The 11965-nt window shown below is 36.0% G+C and overlaps 1 protein-coding gene across 1 annotated transcript; it reads left to right on the top strand.

Annotated features, from left to right (window-relative positions):
* Nucleotides 1-2696: 2696 nt before the first annotated feature.
* LOC117337561 lies at nucleotides 2697-10112 on the top strand (the record flags this gene model as incomplete). The annotated part of the gene is given in 5 exon segments (XM_033898593.1): nucleotides 2697-3028; nucleotides 4534-5488; nucleotides 6262-6295; nucleotides 6582-6872; nucleotides 7855-10112. Coding segments are annotated over 5 exon segments (1929 nt in total), but the record flags the coding sequence as incomplete, so codon positions are not given.
* Between the last annotated feature and the right edge of the window lie 1853 nt (nucleotides 10113-11965).

Here is an 11965-nt window from a genome sequence, read left to right as displayed (position 1 = left end):
GGTGCTATCGTAGATTAGAACATTTACCGTATCAAATGAAAACACACGTTGCAAACGATTCGCGTCAGAATTTAGAATAGCAATTATCTCAGAGTCAAGAGTTATTGGATCAAGGTCAAGGTCATTGTTACTTATTTAAGAATATCCTGGTCAGCGTTCCAGCGGCTTCCCCGTTGGGTTTTTCGATCAAACTTTACACAATTACAAAGGACCATAATATATCAGAGGAGTTTTGAGATTAAGGATTTTTGAGTCAAGGTCACCGCTGCTATTTTTTGAAAATCTCGTCAGTGCTTGCAAATTGCTTTTATTATTATCTTAGAATAGGTTGTATACTTTTCATTTTCCCAAAGCATCATTAAATGTCACTATCTTTATTAATCATTTTAGTGTAATTCTTAACTGGGGACAGTAGGGGACAAGTATTGCTTTAGCAATACGTAAATCCCGTAACATCACCAGAAACGATAGAAGTCTTCTTCATGTTTATTATATTCTACATATCAAATAGATATTCAAAGTATGTACCTAACATTATACATGTTGGGATATAATGCTTATCCCAGCATACTGGCCGGAATAGACCCGAACCAGTCGCCTGTGGTTCCACGTCTCTCTCCCTCTTTATGTCTGTCTCTCAGTGTTTGTATGTGAGTATGTGTATCTGTCGCCCCAAATTATTAAAAATCGTTCATACATTTATGTAAGTGACAACACAAACGTTACCTTAGCTGGCAACGAATATCACCTTAAATGATGTAACATAGATATAATTACAACCGTTATAATGTGATGACATTACCGTTATTGGTAAGTTAACTCCAGCAATTTTTACTGACATGTATGCCTGACAACATTGTCTACTAGCCTAAGGATATTTGTCTAAAGGATTGTTCTGATGAAATACATCTTTTCATATCTAAAGATTCTAAAACGATTCATTATACTTCAACACGTGACCGGTTTTATTTGACTGGAAGTACTCTGAATGATACCGAATCAGTTTGAATAGCTATGGCTGATATAACAAACAATATGGCTACTCCTAGTACCAAGATCACGTGTTGTGATTTGGTGATTACTGAACAAGCAATAACGTTAACGAATGTCACAGTTTTTCGTATAATAATCTGTATACAGTATACAGTGGTCCCCCTATTTACGACCACTCTCAAGAACGACCACTCCCTGTATGCGACCAAGTTTCGCGTTCACCGACGTTTTCCAACGATAAATTACCCCTTCTAAACGACCACCCCGCTAACCCGACCAACGACCGCTTAATCATGTCCCAAAAACGTGAAATGTACTTTGGTATCCCTCTCGTGAACGACCAAGATTTTTGCAAAGTTTCATTAAGACATTCAAATTATAGAATAATCAATAATAAAAGCGTGTAACGTCCAGCTCATTGAAATTCGTGGACCCAGGTAAAATTTGACACATTGGATTGACAGGTTGTTTACACTGCGATAGCCAGCTAGTGAGCTGTTTTGTCCACCGATGTTTTTACAAACAAGATAATTACTCCTACCTTTTGTAGACAAATGGTTTGTTGTGATTTTCACAAATTTAATATATTGTGGAATCTGTATACAATGTATCCATTATACAAAGCTATTATTAAATTGTACGTACAACGTAGGACTACAGTATACGAAGCTAGACAACGTGATGAAATTCCATTAGAGTGACCTCCCCTGTTATCTGTATGCGTGCGCATCGTTGTCGGTAATGAAAACAATTTATTACAAAGATGGCTGAACATCCTCAGCAGTCAGCAAGAAACGAAAAGTGTTTACACTTAAACAAAAGATAGGTGTTTTAGAAATGATACACAATGGTGGTAATGCAAGAAAGATTGCATCGGAACCAATGTCGGTAAAACGCCGAACTCCGATCCCGAGCTTGGATTATTGTTTAGTTTCTCTTCAACGGCTTACATAATCCGAGGGTTCTGATGTTAATTAATATCTCAAGCTGCCTTGTATCTACGTAGTAAGATCATCAGAAAATTCGGACTAAGGCTTACAATAACAGATTAAAGTATTTTTTCTATAACTAGTTTTGTTGGTGCTTTTCAGCTATTCGTACCTGCAAATTTTCTGTATTTTTACATTAGAGATCGACGTTTTTCAGGGATGAGGGGGGTAATTTTGTGGATCCTGCACTCAAGCGTGCCTATTTACGTTTTTTGCTTATTATTCGAGATATAACGTTACACTTAAATTTTGTGAAATAATTTACACATGCAACAAGTAAACCAAATTCAAAACATTACTGACAGAGAACATTTAAAAACACATTTTAACTTAACACAATGAATTGTCTATGTATATAATGTAATATGTACTAGCTTGTGTGATCATTGACTTCACTGACGTCACTCAGATGACAAAACTCTCAACAAAGACCACCCCCGTTATAAGACCACCTGATGCCTGTCCCATAGGTGGTCTCATAAGAGGGGGACCACTGTATATACATCGCGGGATATTCTGCATGCATTTCGTTGTTCATAGTAAACATCATGAGTTACACGGCAATAATTTTCTAAGGTATTTTCTAAACGAATACAAACATATTTTACAAACAAGTATATTGACTTCATATCTCATGAACCTGTTTACCCAAAACTTGTAGTTAAACTCTGGTGAATATTTAGATATGATGTGATTTGTCGGAATTATTTTCAGGACTACAACAAACAGATAGAACACATCAGGAAGAGCATCACAAAATTTCCCGAATTGTCAACACTCCACTTTGTTAAGTTCTGTACCCTCGACAACAGCCTCGGCAATGATGATACATATCTAGAAACATTGCGAGGATTCATAACAGAAGCAGCGAAACACCAGGATCAATGGGAGAGAGAAATTCCTACTACGTGGTTAAAATTTGAATTGGATCTATTCAAAGCCAGGAAACAGGGAACAAGAATACTTAAACTGGCGGAGGTGACTGAAATGAATGAAAAATCCAGTGCCCCATTAAGTGATGAAGATGAGATCAAACTTGCCCTGGAGTGAGTATGTCTACACTTATGTAACGTATGCTGACATTAAGACGTAACTGACGGTTACTTTAACTTTATTGGAATGGCAGGATGGCATTTGAAACTGTTGTTCATGGCTGTGCGATTTCTTTGATTTTTTTTTCAACATTCTGTGTACCATGATTTTACAAAAGCATACTTTTTAAGATGTTTCTTTATCGGACAGTTTAGAACCAAATGGTCATGATTTGATCAATCTATACAAGCTTTCATATTAGAAGAATCTTGGTATCTACAGCATGTCACAAGAGATAGTAGTCATTTCGAATGGGATACAACCCCACCCGTAAAAAAAAAAAACGTTTCAGTATCGAGTGTTGTACCTCTGACACGGATTCATACACGTATTATCTTATTGTAGCAGTCCACAGAAAAAAAAACTTCCTGCCCATTGATGAGTTTTGTGTTAAGCATATAACTCCTGTATTATGAAATGCAATTATTTAATTATTATCAAATTATTAAATTATTAAAAATTATAAAGTAATACATACAAGCTTCAAATTTGTTAAAACTCAAATAAATGAATTGGTTCCGGATTTTAAATTTCCGGATTTTCCGAAAGTGCATTTTGCCTACAGCGAAAAATGGTGCCTCACAGTGAAGGTAAGATTGCATGAAAACTTCACGTACACAATATTTCAATTGTTTTTGAATTGGTTAATATGGTATTCACAGGTCTATAAAGCATAGAAAAAATAAGTGTACTTATCCTTCAGAGCTGTAATAAGATTGCAAACGTTGTATAGATACAAATATATATACTCTATTGTATGTAATATGCAGGGTTATCTGATATGTTTACATATCTTAAGCATGCGCCTTATATTTACCTTTGCATTGAATTCATCTGAATGTATATAAGCGTCAAATGAATGTTGTTTTATTCTTTAACATTTTTTCACTCAAACAACTGGGCGCGGTTAGTTGTAAGGTTCTAACGGCTTCTGATATTCCTACTAGGTTAAGATGTGTAATCAGAGACATATCGGGGCTATATGAAGGTCATTGCATAAGCTGAGCATTGTTTGCCATGAGATAATAACGATATGCTCTGGCAGCTTGTAGTCGAGCAGTCCTAAAAAATGAAGTTGACGTGTAAGAAATGGAAGGGCATATTTTCGGAAGTCTGTTTCCTACACCCCTCAATTCGAGTTATTCAATGTCGAAATCAAAATGCCACCGTGGAAAATTTATGGGGCTAATCCCATAGTCTTAGTTAGAATAAATGTTTGAAAACAAATCTCCTTAGCTTTATCAGGTGACATGATTAAGATAAAGAAATTATTTAAAAAAAGCAACGACAGTATGATGTTAGGTTAGATTGACGAGAAAGCTTTATCACCTGCCAAATATTTAATTTACAGATCAAAGTATACTCCACTGGGAAACGTTATGTGTTTCTGTTTTTGCGGGTAGGTATTTTCCTTTTTCATTTAGATACGTATTAAGTTCAAATGATATAATTCATTTAGGTACCTTCACTGCACAAGGTCTGTGATATATTTCCGGGAATTCGACTTTGTCATCACTGACCCCCAGTGGCTTGCTGATTTCTTCAGCATCCTCCTTACCGATGCCCAGTTTCTTCCAAAGAATGATCTGCTGCTAAACCGAGACCTGGAGTTGTACATTTCAAAGGGCGAGTTGACCCAGCACTTGATTGAAGGTCTTCTCTGTATGAAAAAGAACGAAGCGATCGCTCCCTTCAAAACAGTCCTCCTTGCTCTGATGGAAAAGTTTGGACTGATAGTGAAAATACTACTGTCGAAAACCGCCACAGAAGGTGCACAATTCAGCGAAACGTATACCATTCCCAGCAAACTTATGGAGCTACAAGACATAGATGGGCTTACTGATGAAGTCAAATCCCTCGAGCGCAGAAATCGTGCTGTCTCTAAAACGTTATGTTTCGTATTTGATGACGTCTACGTACCATACGAGCTTTTCCACAGAGCATTTGCCCAGGTTCTGAGGAAGTATAAGACAACTTCACTGTCAACACAATGCTTCGGAGAAGCGTCAGAAGGTAGCGAGTCGACGACAGAGAATACAGATTGTCTCTATATGGATTTTGGATGTTTTGAGGTCGACGACCTAACCAGAATGATCTTGTCCCTGCACGCAGAGAGGTCCACCATAGCCGTGACAGTGTTCAGTCCCACGGAATCTAAGCTTCCTGCCGATTCTGGTAAACGTGTTAGGCTCTCTATCGAAGACATTATCCAGGAAACACTGCAAATGAGTAACCAACAACACTTTCAGTACTCACGCCAACTTCACTGCAACTTCCACCTGAGTCCTTACGATACCCCAGTACAGCTGTACGGCATCATCCACGCAGAAAGAGGCGTGCCCTGTAAAGGCGGAGAATGTCGAGGACAACATCGTCTGTCAAAAATAGACGCTGACTATTGGGACGTCACAGAGGTAACAATAGGATTACATATGTATCATAAAAAAGACCAAAAAACATTGGATCATCGTCCTTATCTAACATAATTATTTTTGAGAAGACTATTAAAGTTAAAACCTGGTAATGTTGATATAAATTGATATCAAATCCCCAACTAAAACAACGTTAATGGGTAGTAAGAAAAAGATAAACAGTTCTCCGATATGACTTGATATTTCAGTTGGAAAATTTAAGTTATAAATTGTCAAGAAAGAAAAGTTCAGATGTATTTATAAGTTCTTAACATCACTGATATATGTTTATATCCCGCAACACTTAAATAGTTTCTGTTTTAATTCACGCTATCTTGGCGTGTCATTGGCCAAAATTTTCCCTTTCGCATATATAAATAGTTGACATATATTAGTGTTTATGTTTTCATATTTCAAGGCAACATGATAATATCTATATCCATGACTTTGATCACTTATTGTAATGATTACACTATTTTTCATATTTTGCTAAATCTGTGTACAGATATCGTATGCTATGATATAATCAAATCATTCTGTGATACCATATTTGTCTCAATCAGGCTACTTATTCTTATTTCATGCATTTACTGTTTTTGACCATGCTACTAATAATGTATATTCTATATTTCGGCCACATGTGAGAAGAGCTTTTTCAAAGCGTAATCGAATGAAGATAAAGTATTTTTGTCATTATCGTTTATATTATTCGTTTTTATAAAAATGTGTTTATCATAATAAAAATATTTGTTTATACATTATAATGACATTTGTAGGATGCAAAGACTCAAGACAAAAACAACATCGCAGGTAAGGGTAAACTCATATAAGATATGTCGCCAAATCTAATATAACCAAATGAGGAAACACTTTTTTTTAAATTTGTTTTCAATATTGCAGTTCGTGATAACAATGGAAAATCAAGATAGGTGTACAAGATATCGCGGTTGGAGCTATGACAAGTGCGAGTGAAAAAAAAATCAGTTTGTCTTTATTTGCGTGATACAAACCCACAGAAATTATAGACAGAAAATTGTTGTATTACTATTTTAAGATTACATACTGTAGTTATGTGATAAAACATCTGTTGATCTAGAAGGAAGGCCGACTCCGAAGGAACTTGGTCGTCTGTCACGTCTAGTTGATGCGTCTTCCTGTGATAGGTTGTTTATTGAGCTTGGAATTACTGATACAGAAATCAAACATGCCAAGAAAGAATCGTCTGTCCTGGCGTCAATCACACAGGTCACGAAGATGTTTCTACAATGGACAAGCATCTATCCGAATCAGACGTTCCATGACATCAAAAGGGCCATGGAAAATGTTGACATGGCAACGGATCGCATCTCTGAAGTTATAGAAACGAACCAGAAATCATCTTGTCAAGGTTTGACGTGACTTAGAGAGAGAGAGAGAGAGAGAGAGAGAGAGAGAGAGAGAGAGAGAGCCCTCGCAATACCATGCCTATGGGGAATATAATTAGACTTTTGACCAACATTGTGGGGAATAATGTTTTATGGGGATTCCTCTGTTTCCCCACAAATCCAAGCACTATTTGAAAAGAATCCGGATGCGAAAATGTGTAAGTTGTCGCCAAAAGTTGAAAATGTGCTATTTTTAGAACAACTAGCAAATTTCATTTCCTCACACTGCCGTAGAAGTGGGCTTGAATAATTATGGGTAATATTCCCCACAAGACGACTTTATAGAGAGATAATTACGACTTCCCCGCAAACCTAAGAGCAGTGATAATTATTCCCCATAAATAGGCATATTAAGAGAGAAACCTAAGTATACATCCCTATTCAAGCAAGAATGAGAATATTTAACATACCATCCCCCACCCCCCAACCATCCATCCCCCCTATTCTATTAATGATGTTTTGGCAAAATCTTGCAGAAAAAAATTGTTATTTTTTCGCATTTTACCATTTTGTGGACTTAACTTTTTTGGCACCAAAACTCACGCTAAAGTTTTGGGGGTGAGTCCAAAAGTATACACCTATCACCTTTCTAATTTGGTTTATACATTCATTAGAGATCCAGGAGTGATGTTTTGGCAAATCATGCAGAAAAAAAATTGCACTTTGGCATTTTACCATTTAGTGGACTTACTTTTTTGACACAAAAACTAAATTTAAAGATTTTGGGTGTTAGTATCGAAAAGCTTGTCCACACCCTTCTTATTTGGTTTATACATCCATTAGAGATCTAGGAGCGAAATTATGTGACATACAATTTCAAAATGACATGTTTATACATACATGAAAAATGAATGCATAGTGTGATTGCTGCCGCCGGTGAGCTTTCGCAATCATTGATTGCATTTTTTTAAACAGTATGTTTAAAAGAACACACATTTTTTACAGGTTTTGTTCGAAATGATGTCTGGATCAGAGTCCCATCTGATGATGAAATAACACAAATTGTTGAAACCATTGACAAGAAGTTCTTCAACCTGTGTCTGGAGCTCGGACTGATGCCTCCGGTTATAGATCAGATTCAGTGCCAGCATAGCAACTTCCAGGAAAGGATGGCTGCTCTTCTTCGGTGCTGGATAATGAAATACAGGCAGCAAGCAACTATAGGCAGGTTGTTGACAGCGATGGAAGTGTGTCAGATGGACTGGCATACAACGGCACAAATCTGGTCACAATCTCAGGAGAAGCCAGGAGACGAAGTTTGAAATGTCTCATTTCCTAAGTCAAGAACATTGACAAAACGTATTATTCCTCACATGTTGCACAAACTCTTAATAAACTTTCGTAAAAACAGAGAAGCTATACATAGATCAATGATATATCTAAGACACTCAGAGAAAAAAGTTTACAATGTGATCGTACGGAAGCTGTGCCAGATCAGTGACGGTGTGCAGTAATCAATGCGTATGGCATTATGTTCAGTGTGAATTTAAACTGACATTCAGATTTTGAATTATTCCACCTACTAATTGGTGGCAAAATAATGTATGGACCAAATACATTAATGTAGAGTTAACATTTGTGTGGCATCATCAACACTATTTCGATCAAAATTGCTTAAGACATATTTCCAATGATTACTTAATTCTTTTGTGTATATAGTTAAACGCAAAACACGGTCATGGCCATGGCTGATAAAGGTATTTATAAAATACGTTTGCTGACACGTTTAATTTTTGTAACAAACGAAAAGTCTTAGTTTTATAATTTAGAATAAAAAGATACCTGGTATATTTTTCCATCAGTGATTTTTCAGTTATAGTCGCTTCAACTGATGATGCGCTGCTCTAATTTTGCCATATCGTCTATTTGAGTTTGCATTTAAAATCTTATTCATCATTTTGACTACTTTATTCTGTTCTTTAAATTTTCTTAAATGGGCAAATAAAGATAATGCTACTAATTATAAAGATCATGATTGTAATAAGATCAGAGTAAATCAGCACAATGAATAGTTGTGTATTATGAAATTAGAAATGTAATGAAGGAATGAATATATATATGTTTTTGTCCGCCCTCTGTATGCATGTTGCTCTAAACCTGGGAAGCTAATATTTTCCATATTTACGCTTGATTCCATTTGTATACACTTGGAACAGTTGTTTTTTTTATGACATATAGATTTAATTTGTATTTTTTATTTTTTTTTTGCATAGCTCAATTGCATTATTATCATGGTTTATTTTTACTCTTTACAACAAAGGACGACATTATAAAATTATGAAAGTGTAATAATTTACGGGAGACAGTAGAGGATTAGAGGAATTTTATTCTCATTTCACTGATGTTTTTTTTTTATCTATGTCTATGTTACTTTACATATTATTTATAAGTCCCCTACCGGTGAAAGAGGGTTGGTTTCTCTCCATGTGTCAGTCAGTCTGTCTGTCAGTCCACTCAGTTTTTCTCATCCATGCCTCAAGGTATGTTGGTATGTACCTTCAATATGAGTAGCTAGAGATTAAGTTCGAGTTTTGAGGTTTTTGGGTCAAGGTCAAGGTCGCTGTTATTACTTTTAGCTGGGGCCGGTAGGGGACATAGACATGTATTGCTTTAGCAATACTCTCAGAAAGCTTGTTATCAAACAAATTCTGTATTCTTACATGTACCACGCTTGTCCAAGTCCGAAGTTTTAGAATGGAGTAACTTTCTTCCGGAATTAGCAAAATCTGTTATACAAATTGTTCATAGAGCTAAAATGGAGTTACTTCTCTTTGTTTCGTAACAACTGGTTTTTCAAAAACCAGGACTTTTTTTTGGACGATTTTACAAAATCTGCCATCATGACCTCCGAAGACGTATTCACCCATATTGTCTCGATGGAAAGACAGTTCACCATGCAGTTTGTAGAACTAAATATGATATTTTATTTCTTTATGTGAAGATGTCTATATTCATTTTATTTTTAAATGTCATTAAGTGAAGCTTAACCCAATAATCTTAACATCAATGTTTGCTAGCTTTCTTTTCTTGTTTTATTCATGCCAATCATTACAAATGTTATCATTGTATTATTAATAATCTCTTATTGATTTGTATTGTTTTGTATTTAACGTGTATTAATAACAAATAATTCATTTTTTGTACTTGATTATTTGATTATAGGTTTTGATTTCGACGGTAATAAAAAGTAAGATATAACTGATCAGAATGTTTCCATTATAATTTTAAAAAAGAAAAAAAAAAAACCGACAACAGCACAAAAAACAAACAAAAGAAAAATATCGTTCAGTTAGTAATAGGACGTATTTTTATAAAAATGTTTACGTAATTGTTCATTGCTTGATAGACACAATAAACAGAAATGTACATTATAATAAACAACGAACCACGTTGTAACCATGTCCGTGATATCATCAGTACAGTGCAATGTGGTTAACAATATATATATATATATATATTCATAATGTATACATATCGAGATAACATGTGAAGCTCCCTTGGAATCAGTCAGAAAAAAGTGACACATTGAAACCAATTGTGATGCGAAAATCAACCTTAAATAACAGTGACCTTGTTCTGGGACTGATCATGTTGATATACTAATTTTTCTGGAACATGTTCAAGGAAACTGAAGTGTCATCAAAATGTTCATTTATAGTGATTACATATATCCACGATCAAAAGCATAATAGCTCCACTTTTAGTAGTGTGGTGTGTTTTCGTCCCCACAATTATCTTTGCTCTCCTCTACTTTTTGTCACCACTGTTGTCTGTGGTCTCTTCTACCTTTCGTCACCAATATTGTCTCTGTTGTCCTCTACTTTACGTCACCACTCTTGTCTCTGGTGTCCTCTAAATTTCGTCATCACTGCTGTGTTTTGTGTCCTCTAAATTTCGTCATTAATGTTGTCTCTGATATCCTCTGAATTTCGTCCCTGCTATTGTCGCTGTTGTTCTCTACTTTTAGCCAACACTATTGTCATTATCTTCCTCTATTTTTCGTTACTATTATTGTTTTCGTTACTCTCCTCTTTTCGTCACCACTATTGTTTCCGATCTCCTCCTCTTTTCGTCACCACTATTGTTTCCGATCTCCTCCTCTTTTCGTCACCACTATTGTATCCGGTCTCCTCTGCTTTTCGTCACCACTATTGTATCCGGTCTCCTCTAACTTTCGTCAACATTATTGTCTCTATTCTCCTCTATTTTTCGTCACCACTATTGTCTCTGTTTAAAGTAAGATTAATCAGTTTGGAATGATGTATACCAAGTTTATTTTATACACAAACAGAAAACTTAATTTGCGAGCTTTCGAAAGCGTCTGTTTCCCTTGTCAATCAAAGAGTACAATAGCCGAATGTCAGTGTTCTGACCGCTGAAATAAGCTCACTATTCACAATAGGGCGAGTTAGTGAAGTCAGCTGTCAAATTCGTAGCGCGACATTTCGTCTAAATGCACTGTACTAATGTAGGTAGGTAGGGGACGGGTAAGATGTTTTACCAAATCCGCCTCAACCGCTGGTGGGGAAAACAGATCACTATGTGAAAAACATTTCCAATTCACATGACGAAGTGTCCCTCTATACCAATACACCAGTTGATGAGGCGGTCAAATCATAAGGAACATATTTAAAAGATACAAAACCGTGAAGAAGAGAACCACTTTATCGGTTACCGACATCACAGAGCTGTCGAGTTTATACTGAACACTACATATTTCCCCTTCTGGGGCATAATTTACCAACATACGTTCGGTGCAGCGATGGGGAATCCAGTATCAAGCATTCCATTGTTGCGAACCTATCTATGGAGCGTCAGGAGCAGAAAGTCATCACGACTACTCCGATTGAGTGTCGTCCTACGCTATGGAAAAGACATGTTGACGATATCTTGGAAGTAGTCAAGAAAGGTGAGGTTAACAATCTAACAACCTATCTAAACCAAGTAGATGACACAAACTCAACAAAAGAACCTCTTTCACGAACAATATAATTTTGCCCACGAACCAATTTGACTAAAACCAGATGTTTTTTGTAGCACCCTTAGAATGAATATT

The sequence above is a fragment of the Pecten maximus genome, chromosome 11 (assembly GCF_902652985.1).
Source record: "Pecten maximus chromosome 11, xPecMax1.1, whole genome shotgun sequence".
Taxonomy (NCBI): Eukaryota; Metazoa; Mollusca; class Bivalvia; order Pectinida; family Pectinidae; genus Pecten; species Pecten maximus.
This window is presented reverse-complemented; position numbering and strand designations above follow the sequence as displayed.